The following is an 18,955-nucleotide window of genomic DNA, read 5'->3' on the forward strand; positions in this document are numbered from 1 at the left end:
ACCCTCTATCATTCAGTCCCAGGCCTCTCATAAGAGCAGAGCCTGACAATTGTTCTAAATTGTGCCAAAATGTCTAAAATTAAAACTGAAGACCCAACTTATTTCACAATTTGACAGACGAAAGAATTAGTCTGCTGTGTACAAGTGAGTCTGTTGAATAAACAAACTGCATAAGTCAATATGTCCTACTTTCATATGGAGAAGGGGGGGTGTGGAGACACATACATTTACACAGAGCCAGCAAAGAAAATACTGTACATCTTTCATTTAAAAACCCTTGGAAGAGCAGCCAGTTAACAGACTCCATGGCTTAATGTTGCTTTCCTTTCAGCTTGTCAGAGATATCAAACTGTTTATGTACCGTGTGTGAACAGTTCATTAGGCTATACAATGCACTACAATATTTAAATTTGATCTGATAAAGTCATTACAGTGTAATTTTTTTCCCAGTAGCTAGAAGTATGTGCCCCTCCTTTACTGGTCATTAATGTCAAACAGGCTATAATTTTAACCTGTTTCAATATCCATTAATATCAGTTGCCCTTTTATACCTGTATATGAAGTATGACTAATTATGCTCACTGACACAAGCTCTTGGCTAATCAGTCTCTATGTAAATTATATGAGTATTTCTGCAATTCTACATGCATAATTAAACAGGTCAAAAGGCAGGCATTCCTGTCTGCTCCCTTTTGTAGGGCTTGTAGTTAATATGATTAATCATAATGTTGTTTCTGTGTTTGGCAAGGCTTCTATCTCTGAAGAGTCTTTGCAGGGGAAACAATGAAAAAATATATAAATAATGGTTTAATGAGACAATACTTATTTAACAATGCTACACCATTAGAAAATAGAATCCCTGGGCGTTCTATTTCTCCAGATTCCTTGTGTTCTTTAGATTCTAAACAGTAATGGGTTCCAAATAAAACCAAATGGCTCTAAAAAAGAACCCCTAATTTCAAGGAGTGAAGAAATGATTACTATTTTAGTAACAGATGAAATAATGAGCGATGCTCTAATTAATCCTCTTTTTCACTGATATATTATTGTCACTGAAGGTAAATTATTTAAACCGAGTTCCTTGTATCTGAAACCTGAGCATAATTACATTGCAATAAAATAACATTAGTGGTGACAGGTCATTAGAAGGTGTTGTAATTGACTGTCCTGCTTGGTAGCAAATGGGTCGCATGAGGTAGACCAGCCGCTATGGAACTTTAAACCTAGGGGACTGTCCTTTATTTTGAATGCGGTCAGTTTGTTTGTTTCACAGAATCAATTAAGTAAAGAGCACCCTAAAACGTGGAGCATACATTTACACCAGCACTCACATTTCACCCCTTGAGCTGAAATACTTCAAAGAGAATGATTATGTTAAAACAGGTTAAAAATATACTGCTGTACTGCCATATATGGAACTGGACTCAGTGACTGCACCAATAGTTTACATTGTGTTGCAGTGCCATTGTATTAAAGTGTATAAAGCAGATTATACTGCAGGATATTTTTTTATAATGCGGCTTACAAAAGAAGAGTGTAAAATAGTTCAGAACTGAAAAAAAAGCTGAATACAATTATAAAAGTAAACATCTACACATGTCGCCAGGCAAAGCACAAAGCGTCTTGCAGTTAAGGAACCTGCTTTTTAATGAAATCCGGTAATCTAATTTTAATAACAATACAAACATCCCCTTTAAAACATACTGCTGTAACTGCTTTCTCTGGCTGATATCGAACATAAAACACTTCTTTGTTGTGAACGGCTGGATTGCTGTTATTGCTTGTCACACAGCTCCACCTAGTGGTAGTCTTGTTTTACACTCCAGATGCTCATTGTTTGCAAGGCTAAAAAGAAATATTGCAACAGTAGTTTAATTTTTTAGAGAGAGACAGAGAGAGAGAGAGAGAGAGAGAGAGAGAGAGAGAGAGAGAGAGAGAGAGAGAGAATCAGGTCAAAATGGTGCTGGAGGTACCAATCAGTGGTTGAATAGATTGGGGACTACCTTTATTAAAATGAAACTGCAATCACAACATTTTGCCATCGGTGTGTCATGTGTTCTATTAAAAAAGAAAACCACAGTCACATTTCATGTGAAATTCCTTTTAGAATTATAAAGGCGAAGAATACGAGAAAAAACAGAATAGCTCTTTAACACCCTTTAATAGAACACCACTTTACTGAATTATATAAATACCCACTATATACTAGAAGCGTTTACCATCCTATCAACGCAGCAAGAGCACGAGATCACCTTTCCAGTTTGTGTAACAGGCGCTGAAATACAAAGCAGAATGAACAGCTGTGCCTCAGCTTGTTCTTCCACTACATCATTAAATATAAATGCAGATTCCGTTTAGTTACATATTAAAACATGATCTGGTTTGGTTCAGCTAAAAGAAACAAGTCTCCATGGTCAGTAACACAGAGCTAATTGAAACTGAATTGAAAATGACAGGTTTCATCTCGAAGATTGGAGAACCCTCCAGTAACTCAGGTTAAGGCAATTACTTCTGAGTTTCAGTTACTCTCTTTGAATTTACATTATACTTACTGCCGGAATCCACTGTTAATTTAGTACACAGGACTCAGCAGTCAGCAATAAAGTTGTATTTACCGTTGATTGTAATATTATCTATGATATACCATAATTCGATAACAATTACTTTAAACAAAGGATAACATTCAATACAGTGTGGGGCAGCAGTGTGGAGTAGTGGTTAGGGCTCTGGACTCTTGACCGGAGAGTTGTGGGTTCAAATCCCGGTGGGGACACTGCTGCTGTACCCTTGAGCAAGGTACTTTACCTAGATTGCTCCAGTAAAAAAAAAACAAAAAAAAAACTGTATAAATGGGTAATTGTATGTAAAAATAATGTGATATCTTGTAACAATTGTAAGTCGCCCTGGATAAGGGCGTCAGCTAAGAAATAAATAATAATAATAATAATAATAATAATAATAATAATAATACATCTATATACATTAACAAAGAAGATGTTATGGAAAATTCTTAATTAATATGAACTGTTTATACTGAAACATTGTGCCACAGATCTCACGAGCAAGTACTTTCAAATGACTTTTTTACATTTCTCTTACTGTGTTATGACATTTGATTTTATTCTGAACGGCTCTTGGTTTTGTTGCTTCTGTACTGGGCTGTTTTAATGCTTCTCTATATATTATGTAGCTCAGGCTTCATACTCCTGGTGGATGGCCTTTGCCATTGTGGTAAGCTGTATGTTTGTTGTCCCTTCGTAAATTGTGCCTGGAAAAAAAAAAAATACAGATGAAAAAGTATTTTTTTAGTTGACTACATTATATATTAGGCTAATTTTGTTTTGTTGTTTACTAGTGCATACAATGTTGTACATTTGTTATCCACAAATGAGTAATATGTACTTCCCTCAACTCCCACTAGATGGCATAACTGGCCTTATTGGCCTTTTGACTTATAAGCCAGCTCTGTTGAGTAGAGTTAACAAACCAACAACACGCCTCAGGTCTCGCAGCTCTTTAAATGCAGAGCCTGTTGTATGAACTTAAAAACAATAAAAGTAATAATATTAAGCTGACCCAATTCTTTTGTGACCAAATGTAGTGGGGGCCTTGTAGTCAAACTATGCAATTGCTCCATTTGTATGCAGAGCAGTTGAGAAGTTGTCAAAAGAAAAGGAGACATTCTGATCTGACAGTCCTTTAAGAGGCGGGCCAGGCTTTTACTGCTGCACACCCAGGCTTGAGAACATCCAGAAACACACATGGGAATCATATTGGGTTACATGCTTTCCAGATTACTTTAGGCCACCCCATTCATGCTGGTACAATTGGGCCACAAAGCCTTTTTTCATGCACTGGATTCCAAACTTGTGCAAATGACCGTTTTGCAATTTAAATTGATCTCTTTTAGCCCAGAATTGTCTGTACCTGAGACCTCTTTTGTGTACCAGACATCCTCTGTTTATGACACTAACACCCTGTAACATGCATACAGCATGTCATTAATGTGATGAACATCTCTTACACAAAGATTAAGACAAATTGATGACATTTAATTGTTGTTGCTTAGTTCTGGGCATGAAAATGATGTAGGTTGAGGGATCACTTAAAGTCTTGAACTTTGATGTCTAAGTAAATACTTTCCCCTACCTTTCTGTAAAGGTAGGTTCCGTGCAGGTCCACACACACACACACATTAATTTCCGGAGAAGTATAATATGTGTGTGTGTGTGTGTGTGTGTCTGTGTGTGTGCATTAACATTTTTTTTAAAGTTTGATTTACAATATCAATCATGTCCCAATATTGTTTTGGACAGACCTGGGCAGCTATTCCAATCCTCCCCTCATTCAGCGTTCCGATTGCATACTTGTATCCTTGGCCTAACTGTCCCAAGATATTCTTCTCTGGAACCTGTGGATTCATTAAAAAACATACATTTTTTGGAGCTTAAACCTTTGGTTGAAAAATAACAAACTGTGTCTGGCCTCTGTTTCTTTTTTTTTCATCACATGATCATAACTATCAGGTTCTAAAAAACTTTGCACGCCCAAGAACATGTGGCGGTTTCTGTATTGTGCTATTGCTACGAAGCTATTAAAACTGCTGCTAAACATCTTCTCTGACATGTCTTTATAATCCAAGACATACACTAGAAACGGGATGTTTTAATTCATTCTTTAAGGCTCTTTCTCTGTTATGTGATTCTCTCATGAAATGCAAGATGTGATGGGTAGAGAATGTTTGACTGTTTTTCTTCATTGAACAGAAGAAGATAATTTCATAACTCAAATATTTAAACGTCTGTGTTGTTGTTCTCCAATGATGTCACCCACTGTCAACAATGTGCCCATTAAAGACAAGTGACAAGCCCTCCTTAAGAGACCTCTCTTTAATGCAGATAGGGGCAGATATCTACCTTCCTCGGCAGTCTGAGCTGCTACTTCAGGGAGGTTCCGGGAGCACGAGTCATACATTTTGTGGATCAACTCGCTCACTCACCTTTAGCAGCATGCAGTACAGTCTGATCCAATATGCCACACATAGAAAAACTGTAGAAGGTAAAAGGTGGAGTTTCTTAACCATGTATCTACCTACCTTAACATTGTCAAAAGTCAGAGGGCAGGTTGACGATGCCCTGAGGCCCAGTTTGTTTTCCTTCTTCCCGATGTGAAGCCCCTCAGTGTCTCTGTCTAAGATGAAGCAGGTGATCCCCTTGTAACCCTGGAATATCAGGGACATTTGGGTGAACAACCATGCCACCAAAATTGGACACTTCAAAGCTTAGAAATCCATTGCCCAGTGTTGTCCTGTTCAACACTGACAGGTCATAAGTTTCATATCTTTAAGCCTAAGCCCCAATGATGATGTGTTTTTCTGTTTTGAGCACTGTACGCTCACTCATCCAGTCTCTCTCTTTTAAAAGAACACAAAAGTTATAATATTCTGACTCAACCTGGAACAAACCCTCCCATTCAAACAAATCACTGTGTTTGAGTGATTTGTTTTTATAGATGTAGTTTATGGCATTCCAAGCAAGTGCAGATTCCTATTCAGTACTGGAAGTTGCTTACAGCAGAGGGGTTTACGTTAGCCATAACCAGGAACACGCCAGCCTGCTCCGCACTGCTAATCCACAGCTTGGACCCGTTGATGGTGTAGTAGTCCTTGTGCTTGTCAGTTCAGGTTTTCAACGAAAAGGCATCGCTGCCAGACTGTGCCTCTGAAAGGCAGAAACTGCCTATCTACAATAATGAAAAAAAGACAAGGGGATTTAGACTGACACTGGAAGGCTATGTTTTATTGGGGAAGTCTTTCTCAGTGCCATCAATAAAAGCGGCTTTTGTGCTCTTGAAAGATTTTATATACATATTTTAGCTAATCCTATTAAAAAAGGTATCGTCACCAAAAATACATAAGCAAATAATTACCTATTTTTATTGGCTCAAACTTTCTTCTAGCGTGGCCCTTTTCATACATGTTACATAATATACACAGAAAAAACTAACTATAACAAAATAGCAAGGTTCATTTAGGGATACAGTGCAGGGATGGAAATAAGACTCCTATTGCATAGCAGTTTGACCCATTCTGGGATTTAATACAAGCCTGATTAGCCACAGTGTATACAGGTAGTAGACAAAAAAAATTGAAACACCTCAGTAAATGAGGGACACCACGTATATTGAAAGCAAGGGCTTACACACAGGTGTGGCTCATGCGTTAATTAAGCAAATAACATCCCAGCATGCTTAGGGTCATGTATAAAAATGCTGGACAGGCCTGGTTGCCTATAATTATGGCTAGCATGGCTGCAAGAGGAGTGATTGTTGGGGCACGTTTGGCAGAAGCTTCAGTGACCAAGACAGCTCAACTTGTTGATGTTTCACGAGCAACAGAGTCTAAGGTGATGTCGACATGGAACTCCAAGGGAAAGACATCATCAGCAAAGGGCAACAGTGGGCGGAAGCGCATACTCCATGATCGTGATATCTGTGCATTAATTCGAAGTACAAGGCAAAACAAGCAAGCAACTGCAGATCAATTGACTGCAAATTTCAACCTGGGGCGCGAGCAGCCAGTTTCATCAAAAACGGTCCGCCGAGAACTCCACAGAGCGGGATACCATAGTGGCCCAACGCCCTATTAAGTGACTTCACATTGGTGTTTCCATTTTTTTGTCCACTACCTGTAGGTAACAAGCTCAAGAGTGTCTTATAAAAACTCTCAGTAAAACCGGGAATGGATTAAACTGCTATGCAATGGGAATCTTATGTCCATCCCTGCAGTAGTTTCCTTTGAATATTGGGGTCAATGTTCTGTAAGTAATGGGAATCCAAGCTTCCTCACCATGTCGTTGGCCAGTCAGGTGAGATAACACTGCTTCTGCTCCTTGGTCCCATGATCTCTGAAGAGGGTGTTGATGAGAGTGTTCTGGATGTCGCACAGCACAGCCACCGCCGGGTCCACTTTAGCCAGCTCCTCAATGACCAGGATGGAAGAGAAGAAAGTGGAGCCAGTCCCTCCGTACTGCTCTGGGATCTCAATGCCCATCAGCTGGAACAAAGTAAGAGACACAAGCTCTTCATCCATAACTCTTAAGCACTCAGTCATGAAGTATACAGCAGTACTAAAAAGAAAGTTGGGGACAAAACTCAATTCTAAATCATCAAGTCACTATCAGCAAATCAAAATGCCAGGATTCAGAACATTCCGATGCATCTTATTTTCCCATGTGCTGTCTCTTGCACAGAAGATTACTGTACTATATGACAACAATTGCAAAGACATAGATAATGGCATTAACTATTTACTGTGGTCTTTCTTTAAAATAAAGAAATAATAAATAAACAACCATTTCTAAGAGACAGCTTCGCTCTGAGGTCCTCTTGCCCACCCAAAGTGCTCACAAAAAGACACATACCATAAGAGACAAGCTCAACTGTGCATGGTGAAATGTTGGTCTAATTAAATTAATGTTTGTTTGTAGATTCATAATGTGTCAAGGTACTCCTGCAGAAAAACTAAATCAACTAGATCCGTTATGTGACAGCTTAGTTTCTTATAGTTTTACCTCAGCCTCCTTAAAGCAGTCAAGGAGCTATGTAAGGTTGACCCAGTTTAAGATGATGAAAGTGCTTACAGTGTGGATATGTTTCTAAACATTTCCACTGTAGAAGCATTTAAAGTACAAGCATACAAACCCCTTGTTCAAATAGCCCGAGGATAACAGATTCGTCCATGCACAAGTCCTCGTCCATTTTCGACACTAATGGAGAAATGCGCTCTTGGGCAAACTTCTTAACTGTAAACAAAAAGAAAAAATCTATTATTCTGTGCGCAGTGCCACACCATCCATATCCGTACAGATACATTTGCGAGCCGTGTACAGCGTTACCAACCTGCTTCCTTCATCATTGCCTCTTCCGTGAAAGTTTGAAGGGGAGCATAAAGGACACCGTTTGCACTGGCATGTTCTGCTGCTGCTTCTGATGTGATAGACCTCGTTACAGATGGCTGTACTTTCCAAGCAGGCACCACGCTCCATGGTCTAACAACATTTCTTCCAAGCTGTTGACAATGGAGTTTTAGTTTTTACTATAATCAGTGTGTTCTCTTTTACAAACCTGAACAGTGATCCGTGAAAAGAAGAATGCAGACTACAGATATAAGCGATGTGTAACCCATGGGGATTTCTTGTTTGTGTCTGCCAAAGCCAGTTGCATGGTTGTTGGTTTGATGTTCGATATTCATTTGATATTCAAAACTACATCACCTAGGCTTTCCAAACCAACTTTAATTTAAAGAAGACGAATTGTGAATTGTTTCACAGCCTTTTGTGTATCTGTGGATAGTATCAATCATGTATGAACCTGGATTGCTATAGGCGCATATATGGAATTCTGTATTGTATTTCACGAATTGTTTATAGAATTCACAGTCGAAGCAAAGGTCGTATTTGGTCTACCTCAGTCAAGGTAATACTTAGGTTGTGCGAACAGGTTTGTGAAACCAGTCATATGACGTAACATTCGTAATCGAAACACGTACCTGACCCAAAACATGACAGCTGATATGAGACAAACAGACGATGGCAAAATATTTAAAAACAAATACATAACAACGTAATATTATATCTAGATCATGCGAGTATGGTAAAACCTTCACTCACCTTAAAGCAGTTTCTGACTAAGGGAGCTGCCTTTTTTTTTATTTATTTTTTTTTATTATTTTTTATTTTACACAAATTAACTCGCGAGAAGAAAAAAAATTGAGCCAAGCCCCCTTTTCTTAAAGCGACAGTACAGAATTGATTACAATAATTCTCTGGAGAGAACGTGGAGTTTATTATTATGTATATATTTCTTTATATTTAATCATATATTCTTTGTGCGTCACGGTGTTTTAGGAACTTTACTGGTATGTCAAGTACTCGTTTAGTTTAGCTTTAGCTTATGTCGCATTTTTGAGCACCTCTCGCACTAAAGCACAGCGCCAAAACCGCTGTACGAAAGAGTCGGCTCCTTTGCAAGAAGCGTATATCGGGTTTATGTCTTTGTGTGTGAGTACGTCCCCTGCCAGCCCTGCTGCTGCTGCTTTCCCCCGTGCACGCTACAATATGTTTCTGTCTAGGAACCTCTCCTGTCACTCCGTGCGAGCACTGTTGCCTGTATTGCTTATTTTCTTGCTGGACTGAACTTTCACCCAGAAGCTGAAGCTTGCTTTCCTTTTGTTTTGGGTTGGTCGAAATGGTTCAGTGTCTCCATGGAAATCCTGCACTTAGTTAATATTGAATAGAAATTACAATAACAGTCTACTACTCGAGCCACGGATCTGTTGTTATCTTCGGAGAAGGTGCATGGAGAAGGCTGGTCGATTTCGACGGAAGTCATTTTCGATGTTTGAAGAGCGGAGTGTAAAGATTTAAATTGAACAAGCAGAACTGCGGGTAGGTGGCGGTGATCTTTTTACATATTTTTTGACAAATGAACTGGAATCTCTATATTTGTCTAGGCAAATAACTGATAATCTGTAGAGACTTAAGCATCTCAATACAAAATAAATACATTCACAGAGAGGGTTTTTCGTTAGTTTTTTTTTTTTTTTCGTCACTTCAGCTGCAGTGATTTTTTTTTTGCCTGGGTATAGCTGACGGTACATCCTTTAAGTTTTAGGTTCCGTGGAACCGGGGTGATAGCGATGGCATCTGTTTCAAAATTGTTCCCCACCAAGTAACATATTTCAGATTTAATTTCCAAAATTTGGTTTTTTGTTCCTGTTTACATTACATGACAGCATGCCACGTGACTAGACATTTAATACCGTCAACTCTGTTGGCTTTTGAATTTGTTGAGAGTAACCGAATACACATGAGGGTCCTTGCAGGTTTTGTGGCACATGATTTATTTTCCTTATTACCAGCGTAGCAAGTATTACATTACATTTTATTAGCTTTTTCATTAAAATTGGTTGTAGTACATTTAGTTTTGTAGTAGTTTTCTATTCTCGGCTTTGGTTATGTATACTACTAATAATAGTAACAATAATAAGAAATACGATTTTGGATCTATGCTGCAGGTTTTATGTAAAGGACATCTGGACACCTGGTTTATGTTACAACAGCAATGTAAACAGCTGTAGATTAATTTGAATATAATATTCAAAATCCTCCACAGCTTGAAGAATTTTTACCCCTTAGCATGTGTTATGGAGCTGCACAGTGTAAGCACTGTACTGTATCAAGTCAGTATTAAGGCTTATTACAATTACAGAGCTGCTATTAATTGTAATTATAGGTTTGAAAATTCCTGTACCGACCTTATTCAAATTCTGTGTGATGCTTCAGTTTTCCACATTTACAACTTTAACTTTTTATTTTAATTGGTTATTGAACCAGGTCCTCTTATTTTCATCAGTGCACGTTACTCAATTCACAGTGCTTACCATATACATCTAAACAGCAACCTTTTTTTGTTGATGAAGATAAAGCTTTTTATATTGGCCTGACGACACATCTATGCCCTCTGCACAGCCATAAAAAAAAAGCAATAGATGCCAAAATTGTGTTTTAGGAAGACTGCAGAACCTTTGTATGTACATTGTTCATAGGTGTAAAGACATCCCCACCACACACAAACGAATATAAGATGGGTGAAAAGAAACCAGAGCCTCTGGATTTCGTGAAGGATTTTCAAGAGTATCTCACCCAACAAACACAGCACGTAAACATGATTTCTGGGTCTGTCAGCGGGGAAAAGGAAACAGAGGCACTTCAAGGAGGTAAGAAATGCGTCCCTAACTTGGAGCATGTAGTATAGTCACCCCACCTACCAGCGCATGATGTTTCAGGGACACAGTGTAGATTCCATCCTCTGAATGATATCTAGTATTGGGAGAGTTCCATTAAATGTGCCTCTTGTTTATCTCATTGAATAGAAACGTATACTGCTGTGTTGGGGGGTTCTCAAGATTTCCCCCCTTAAGCCTACTGTGAATGGGTCCCTGATATTGTGTATCATCCTAAAAGGCTTTTGAGGTGGTTCAGCTTGCAACTAGCCATGTGATCCCCTTGGGCGTCAGGCCTGCCCAGCTAGTGTGCACTGACATCATCTTGCTGAGCCTTAAGGTTGTTTGAATGTCAATGCAGAAAACCGACCTATAATTTCACTGCTGACAGCTGGGACAGAGAATGATCAGAATGGACTGGACCACCCTTCGGTGGAGGTGTCACTGGAGGATAGCTCGGGGATGTTGGTGGATGGGTTTGAGAGAACTTATGACGGAAAGCTCAAGTGTCGGTACTGTAATTACGCCAGCAAGGGGACCGCACGGCTCATTGAGCACATCAGAATCCATACAGGTAAGGTACATTAAAGAGTACGGATACACCTTGAATAATCCTGTGGCACTTGAATACCTAGCTATAAGAAACGACTTAGTCTTGTAAAACTGCATCTGGAAAGTTGGTATTCAACAGGTAAGTGCATAAAAAAAAAAAAAAAACATTGTTAAAATATATTTTATCCTGCTACATTCAGCAGCTGTGAGCACATGCTTAAATAATCCAATCTAGGTTGTAACCAAAAAAAAAAGACTTTATAACAGTTTGTGTTTTAGTTTAGAGTGTTGGGCTACTAGTGGTCTTATTAATGAACAGTTTTATTTTACCCACAATGGCAGGAGAGAAGCCTCACCGCTGCCACCTCTGCCCCTTTGCCTCGGCTTATGAGCGCCACCTGGAGGCACACATGCGCTCGCACACGGGAGAGAAACCGTACAAGTGTGAACTGTGTTCGTTCCGCTGCAGTGACCGCAGCAACCTGTCTCACCACCGCCGCCGCCGCCACAAGATGCTGCCCATGAAAGGCACACGCCCCACACTGGCCAACAAGAAAATGCTCAGCGTCCTGCAGAAGAAGTCCAACAACCTGGCCTTCAGCCGCCGGCTCCTCATCAACTTCAGCCCACCCTCCATGGTGGTGCAGAGGCCTGACTATCTGAACGACTTTTCCCATGAGCTACCAAACATCCATACTGAATCATATGAGAGCATTGCCAGATCTCAGGTGAGCAGTGGTAGTGGGAGTGGATGTCTTTCCAGGGACCCTCAGGATTTAATGGTGGACAACCCCTTAAACCAGCTCTCCACACTGGCTGGGCAGCTCTCCAGCCTGCCCCCCGAGAGTCAGACCCCTGTATCCCCGGATGTGGTCTGCCGCGATGAGAAGCCTTTCTTGATCCAGCACCCTGCAGACACACCTGTGGTGTCTACTGTGTCAACCAGCATCGCTCAGAGCTCCTCTCCCACCAGCCCTGAGCCCCGGCCACCCCCCCACCCCCACAGGAACTACAGCCCTGTGGCAGGGCCCAGCAGTGAGCACAGCGCCCACACTAGCACTCCCAGTATCAGCAACAGCCAGCCCAGCACCCCAGCCCCTGCACTGCCAGTGCAGGACCCCCAGCTACTCCACCACTGCCAGCACTGCGACACCTACTTTGCAGATAACATACTGTACACCATCCACATGGGCTGCCACGGCTACGAGAACCCCTTCCAGTGCAATATATGTGGGTACCAATGCAAAAACAAGTACAACTTTGCTTGTCATTTTGCAAGGGGGCAGCATAAACAGCAATGACTGCAAGACCTTAAAGATGATAATAGTGTTTTTTGGATTACAGGGTAATCTTCATTTTTCCGGTTCCATGAATTTAACGGAAAGCTTTCATTGCTAATCCTAGGAATTAGATCCGTATTTTTTTGGGAGAAACAAAGTTTGTGGGCTATAAGCTTATTTTCTGTTTAAAAATGGTGCAGATAAATTAAAGCCTACGTTGTATCCTTTTTTATAGGTCAGCAATCATAAAATAGTTTTTAGAGGGAGAGGGGGAGGGGGGCTCTAAATTTAAGAACATCAGTGTACTTGTGGAAGTTGTCACTTTATTACCCGCACAAGAATTATTGCACATAAAGCAATTAAAATAATAGCTTGACTTTACTAAAGGCACCAGCTCACACTGCAGTAATGGCTCCAGCACACATGTGCTGTTCAGAGCGAGATGTGTTACATTAACAATATCATTAAGGCCTTGAAGTTCCACTCCCTTACTAGTCTGTAGGTCTTCTAATGTAGGATCACATCCCTTCAGGGTGATTTACAAACTTAATGTAATTCTTTATCTTCGCTGTGCTCGATTAAAAGGTGTTGGTCTTCAGTTAGCGAGGGAGGGAGGGGAGGGGGGAGAAGACTTTAAATTCTCTCTGAAGTTTTGGAGAGGATATAGCCAGCTACCCTCTTTAAGCCTGGTGCAGTAAGATGTGCTATTGTCAGGCATAGGTTCGAGGGGAAAAATACATTTGGGAGAGAAATAAAATAATGCTGCTGTATACTCTAGCATATCAGTTCGATATAATAGTGTTTCTAACAGGTACATTTATTATTCTTTAAGGAGGGGGTCTGTAAGACCTGACCTACAGAATAACCAAAATCTCAACATAAGAATTTTCTAAGTGCTTCCACCACATGAAAAGGAAACTACTTGTACAGCAAGAATTATCAGTACTTTTTGGTGCATCATGGTGCATTTTCTGAGCTGTTTGACGAGAGATGTGTTACAGTAACAAAACCATTAAGGCCTTGCAGCCCCCCTCCCTTACTGGTCTGTAAGTCAAAGTACATTTCAGTTACATTCATTTTTATTAGCAGGATTGAGTACTGTGCTATGTACCAGATAGAAACACCTGCATTGCATTATTCCTTAGTTACCAATATGCGATGGAAAGGTGGCAGCTCATTTCAGATTTTCACAAAGAAATCCGAATCAATGAAGTGTTATATTTTCCTGATTTAAAAAAAAAAATTAAAAAATAAGTGATGTAAACGGAATTATCTAGCACTTTCTAAGTAGCCTTGGAATATGATTGAAATTGATCATTAGATGTTGAAAAGAATAAAGAAAGCCTTTAAGAACTAATTATAAACATCATTTCAAGGCCAAAGTATTCAATAACATTTTTAAAATATATATTTTTTAAACAGCATATTTTGTATCTGCATTATAGCAACTATTAGAATGTTTTAAAGATTTCCTTTTTCAGTGACAATTACTTGCACATTTTATTGTGTGTGTGCGTGTGCGTGTGGAAGTGAGTGTGCTATAAATACATCATTAATTACACCTTGAAAATGTTTCATTTAATAATGTGTTGGGATTCATTTTGTTTTCAACAGAAACCTGTTACTTTTCTTTGTTTATCCTTGTGGTGCCATTGTGCTTTGGTTATATAAAAGTATAATTACAAATGCCATCTAGTCCATTCTACACTGCAGAACAGTACATAAAACAGGGTCCCACTTAATTATCAGAACTTATTTTATTTATTTTTTGTAAGTTGAATACATCTGTTTTGCCAATTGAAAGACTTGCCAAATTGCTTTTTTTTGACTGCTGGGTATATATGTGTGTGTTTGCATTCTCATAGCCACACTGCATTAAAATGGGAAATAAAAGCTACACAAATAATTACCTTCCTAGTCACTATTGATTACAAAAAAAATCCAACACGTGTTCATTTGTTTTCGTAAGTGTAAGGAATCACCATGAATGGTATAGGTCCCCTTTTCAGCTAAGAAAGAAAGTTTCTGATGGTTTAGATGAAATTGCACTTGAACTAGTATGCTATCATAACAGCAATATATAGACATACTGGGAAACAGTGTAGCCCTTTCTGATGAAAGGGTAGAAAAAAAAAGAAACCAACGCCCCCCATCCCAAGTGTAAAAAAACTACTGTACATATTTAGTTTTTCAGTTGATGAAGACTGTTGTATGTATATGTTGACTTGTCCAAGGTTGTGGCAGCTTCAGATTTGCAGTATCTAATAAATAATAACAACAAAAAAAGTTTTAACTACAAACATTTTTCTAATGAGGTGGTGTAAATGTATAGTCTACGATTGTTTTTGTTAAGCTGTGCTTAAATTGCTTATTTTGCTTGGCTTTGAAAAGGATCATAATGGATAGGGGATCCACACACCAGTTTGAGAGTTTTAAGTGCCTACCAAAAATACTAATACTGTACCAATAGTTTAATACAGTTGTGTAGTCTGAAGACCCTTGTGCACTACAGGGAAGCAACTGGCTAAAATGTAATGGGTTACTTATGAAGCTACTTACCCTTTAACAACTTATTGTGAAAGTGTGTAATAATTTTATGCAGTGAATATTCATGGGATATGTATTTTATGCTGTCACGTGTCTTACATGTATCTGGTGTGGACTCACAATCATTGCATATAATTTCTAATTTTTTCAGTGTATTTGGCTTAACCCAGATTGTTTCCAAAAAGCATGTCAGATGTGAAAAGGGAACAGTAGCTACTGCATAACAACAATACACCAATCCTAACAGCATTGCATTTATGCAGCTGTATTCAAATGCAAAATACAGAATTGCTTCTGTACAACATGTCTCTACTTTTCGTAATGCAACATATAAAAAGTTGTGTTTTAAATGCAGTTTTTAGAGCATACATTTTGTATTCCTGCTACTGTAAAAATATATTATGAATTAAATAAACCACAGAACACTGATTAACTAACAAAGTAATATTTTTTTTTTTAAATACAGACCACAGCTAGTATTTATTGAATGTTTTTGTGCCTCATTGCTTCTGTTAGCTGCTTGAGCCTTGTCTATTTATGGTGAGTCGTGCTTTCTTGTGATTGTCTGAGAAATGATACTGATTGTTGCCTAAAGAATTTAAACTGCCAGTCAATTCACTTTCAACAGTGCAATGCATTCAAAGAGCAAGTTGTCCTTGTTTGCTAGCGTTACTGGTACTGTCGGTCTTATGTTTAGTTTTTTTGCAATTGCTTTTGCAGCTGAATTGTCTGTCATTAGTAGTATTTTATGTTATATATTGTACATAATGCTGCGATCCAAGCTCTTGTTTTTTTGGTGTTTGTTTTGGAAGTACGCATCCCAGTGATTTCCTTTTCAACATATTCTAGATGTTTGTTTTCATATTTATTTGCGTACCCTGGGTCATTAATAACTGTAAATGAAGCCAGATTCCCCTATGTAAGTTCAAAAGGGGTAGCTTTTATTTTAAGACTGTGTTCAGCTGAAGAGTTCTCCGGTTTCTATAAACTTAGCACAGTTGATTAATTGACCCTGTGTATGCTAATGGTAAATATCAAAGCAATAACACCTACGTTGAAGCAAATATAGCAATGATACGTACAGCACAGGAGACAATAAAGGCAAGTTATGAAGCTGCGCAATACTCTAGTAACACTTAAGCAGATCAATTCTATCTTGTGTATAATTTCCTATTAATGTATGGACAAAGTGTACTAATGTAAAAATTAAAATAGGAAAAAAAAGATATATAAAATGTCACCTCTAAGTCATTAGGAAAGGTATGCCAATATTGGAAAGTAATATGTAGCTTGTTTAACATACAGTACAGTATACATATACTCCAGCCTGTTTGCATCGTTCACACTTACGATCAGATTGTCCGAGGCTGGCAATGTTCCTTTTTTTTGCATACTTTTTTCATGCAATAAGTGGGGAAATTTGCGTGAAATGTAAATGTTTGTGCTCAGTACAAAAGATGCCTAATTTTAAATAATAACTAAAACTAAGCAAAAGTATTACTGTATATGTGGCTTCATCTGTAGCTCAACCTGAAATTACATTTGCATAGCCATCAGATTCCATAAATTATGTGTATGAGACCAATTCATATGAAGTACTTTTGTGAATGTTTTGTCAGTCCTGTATAGTCAATTAAGGGTATTAAATTAATATAGTTTTTACATCGTCGATCAGGATAATGGCAAACAGGACACTGCTTTCTGATCAAAGGGAAGTGTAAGGCTTGGCTATGGAAGAATGTAGTAAACAGACAGCAATAAATCGTGGGAAATGGCTGCATTAAGATGGGTTAAAATACTTTCATTTTGAAGGTTTCTGAATGGCATGACTTTTGATTGGGATTGATGTGGGCCGTCACAATACTTGTACTGTCTTTTGTCTTATGATCTTTTACGGTGTACCCCTTGATTTGATATGCCTGTTATAGAAATTGTATTGTTTTTAATTTATTACCTTTATTAAGGGTTGAGAATTTTCTACCTAGAGAAACAAATATAGTATAAATAATGGTGCATGTTTTTATTATTTCAATTAATAATACGTGTACTATTGTGTATTTTTTTTTTTTTTTTTTTTTAAGTACTTTTATATAATATTCTGGTTTTCAGGATGCTGTCTAACAAGGCTGGAATTTATTTATTTTAAATGTAGAGCATCATAGAAGCTTTTCAAATGTAAATATTCTGATCATATTATCTCAGACATTAACTAAGGGTACATGACACTGAGACTTTTACATCAATGTTCTAGGGCAGTGTATTTCCAATGCAAAAGTACCTGAAACATTAATTATGTGTTTGTAATGTCATATGTAAAACATATGTAAATTACTAAATTGTTAACATCAGTACATTGTATGTGTAGAAACACAATTTGTGAAAGACTGTAACTTAAATTAATGTCTATTTCAAACTTCAAAGCTCTGCTTTTTGTACTTCATAAGTAAAATTCATTTTTCTAATGGGCTGCTAGTATGTTTCTGTTTTATTATTTCACTTTTAAAACCAAATCTTTCCCCACTCTGCAAATCAGCAATAGCCAAAAGGTGGTGTGATATACTGTACATAATTGGAAAGAAATAATTGGGGAAATGTATTTATTTGTTGAAGTATAACTTGGGTCCATTATTTGAACATCCTTATTTATATACAGAGATTTACAATATAAAACAGTGCTCCCTAGGTATTTCACGATTTGGTTGATCCTACGTTGAGAGTAAATTGCATAAACCTTATTTTACTGTATAAGTACCTTCACTAATCCAGTTTTTAATATCAGACAGCAAAATAAACAAGGAGCTGAGATAGACTAGGGACAATCTCATCCAACAAGTAATAAACAGGTTTATCTCTAATAGGTCACCTTGACTTGAGCTGAGCTTGGTACCTATTCACTGTGGCTAATCAAGCTTGTATAAAACCTGGAATGGGTGGAACTGCTATGCTATAGGAGTCTTATATCCAATCCTGGATAATTTTATTTCACACTTAATTTAAAGCCAATGTACAAGATGCCTCTAGTAGCATTATCCTAACTTTTGATCTACACTAGTGTCTGACTCTCGGAGTTCCAGCTGAAAGATAACTCTTGCTCTGGAATCGTAAGAAACCACCGCGCAGTCCCAGCACCTCCGCCGCCACAGGTATTCCGGAAGAGCCCGTGCTAAGGTCGACTTCCCCGCCGCTGGAAGATGTGTTTCACCACCGTTTCAATAGCGCTACTTATTCCGCTACGGTAGTGTTTGACTGCTTATAGAGACATACTGTTGCAAACACTAATTAGTTTAACCACATTATCCAAAATAATGTTACATTTTATACCACTGAAAATAATTTAATTGCTTATGTATTTGCGGGTTTCAGCTAAAAGTGAACAAACTTCCTTGTTTTGGAAGCTGAAAAAGCGGCTTTTCCGGAGGTTGCGGCACTGTAATCTACACACTGCGTAACCAATCCGCACAGTGAATTAAAAAAAGGGCGGTCCTTATACGATTCCTCCTGTTTTAAAGGTGTAGTGCAGCTTTTAAAGAACATCACTAAAGGATGTGAACACACAGCCACAGCAAACGAAAATACAGGTTTTTTTTCTGTTTGAGTTGAGTAGAAACACTACACTGAAACAAGTTTTCAGAGTTTATAGATCCATAATAAAAGAGACGTGACAAAAACGTTTGTGAGTTAGCTTTGTATAACCACAGGAAAATAAGTTGTTTAAGAATCTAATGGACCACTTCCTAGTTGCACCAAAAGGCAGTAAAAATGATATTGCCAAAGAACACCAGAGCTCTTTTTT

The 18,955-nt window shown here is 38.3% G+C and overlaps 1 protein-coding gene and 1 pseudogene across 2 annotated transcripts; one reads left to right on the forward strand and one right to left on the reverse strand.

Annotated features, from left to right (window-relative positions):
- Positions 1 to 1,907: 1,907 nt before the first annotated feature.
- LOC117415717 (short/branched chain specific acyl-CoA dehydrogenase, mitochondrial-like) lies at positions 1,908 to 8,792 on the reverse strand (annotated as a pseudogene).
- Positions 8,793 to 8,980: 188 nt separating this feature from the next.
- LOC117416150 (zinc finger protein Pegasus-like) lies at positions 8,981 to 17,686 on the forward strand. Of its 2 annotated transcripts, none has more exons than XM_059026229.1 (4): positions 8,981 to 9,446; positions 10,607 to 10,777; positions 11,145 to 11,357; positions 11,678 to 17,686. In XM_059026229.1, exons 2-4 carry the CDS (start codon positions 10,645 to 10,647, stop codon positions 12,634 to 12,636), a joined length of 1,305 nt encoding a protein of 434 aa, XP_058882212.1. In that variant the 5' UTR covers positions 8,981 to 9,446; positions 10,607 to 10,644; the 3' UTR covers positions 12,637 to 17,686. The 2 variants fall into 2 exon arrangements, with proteins under 2 accessions (XP_058882212.1, XP_058882213.1); XM_059026230.1 differs by having other exon boundaries at positions 9,009 to 9,446; positions 11,175 to 11,357; positions 11,678 to 17,683.
- The last annotated feature ends 1,269 nt before the right edge of the window (positions 17,687 to 18,955 follow it).

This window comes from Acipenser ruthenus, chromosome 7 (assembly GCF_902713425.1).
Source record: "Acipenser ruthenus chromosome 7, fAciRut3.2 maternal haplotype, whole genome shotgun sequence".
Classification (NCBI taxonomy): domain Eukaryota; kingdom Metazoa; phylum Chordata; class Actinopteri; order Acipenseriformes; family Acipenseridae; genus Acipenser; species Acipenser ruthenus.

Coding starts and splice junctions, on each gene's coding strand:
- LOC117416150 (XM_059026229.1), top strand. CDS start 10,645: ATGGGTGAAAAGAAACCAGAGCCTCTGGATTTCGTGAAGGATTTTCAA. Junction 10,778..11,144: donor AACAGAGGCACTTCAAGGAG/GTAAGAAATGCG, acceptor ATGTCAATGCAG/AAAACCGACCTATAATTTCA. Junction 11,358..11,677: donor GCACATCAGAATCCATACAG/GTAAGGTACATT, acceptor CCACAATGGCAG/GAGAGAAGCCTCACCGCTGC.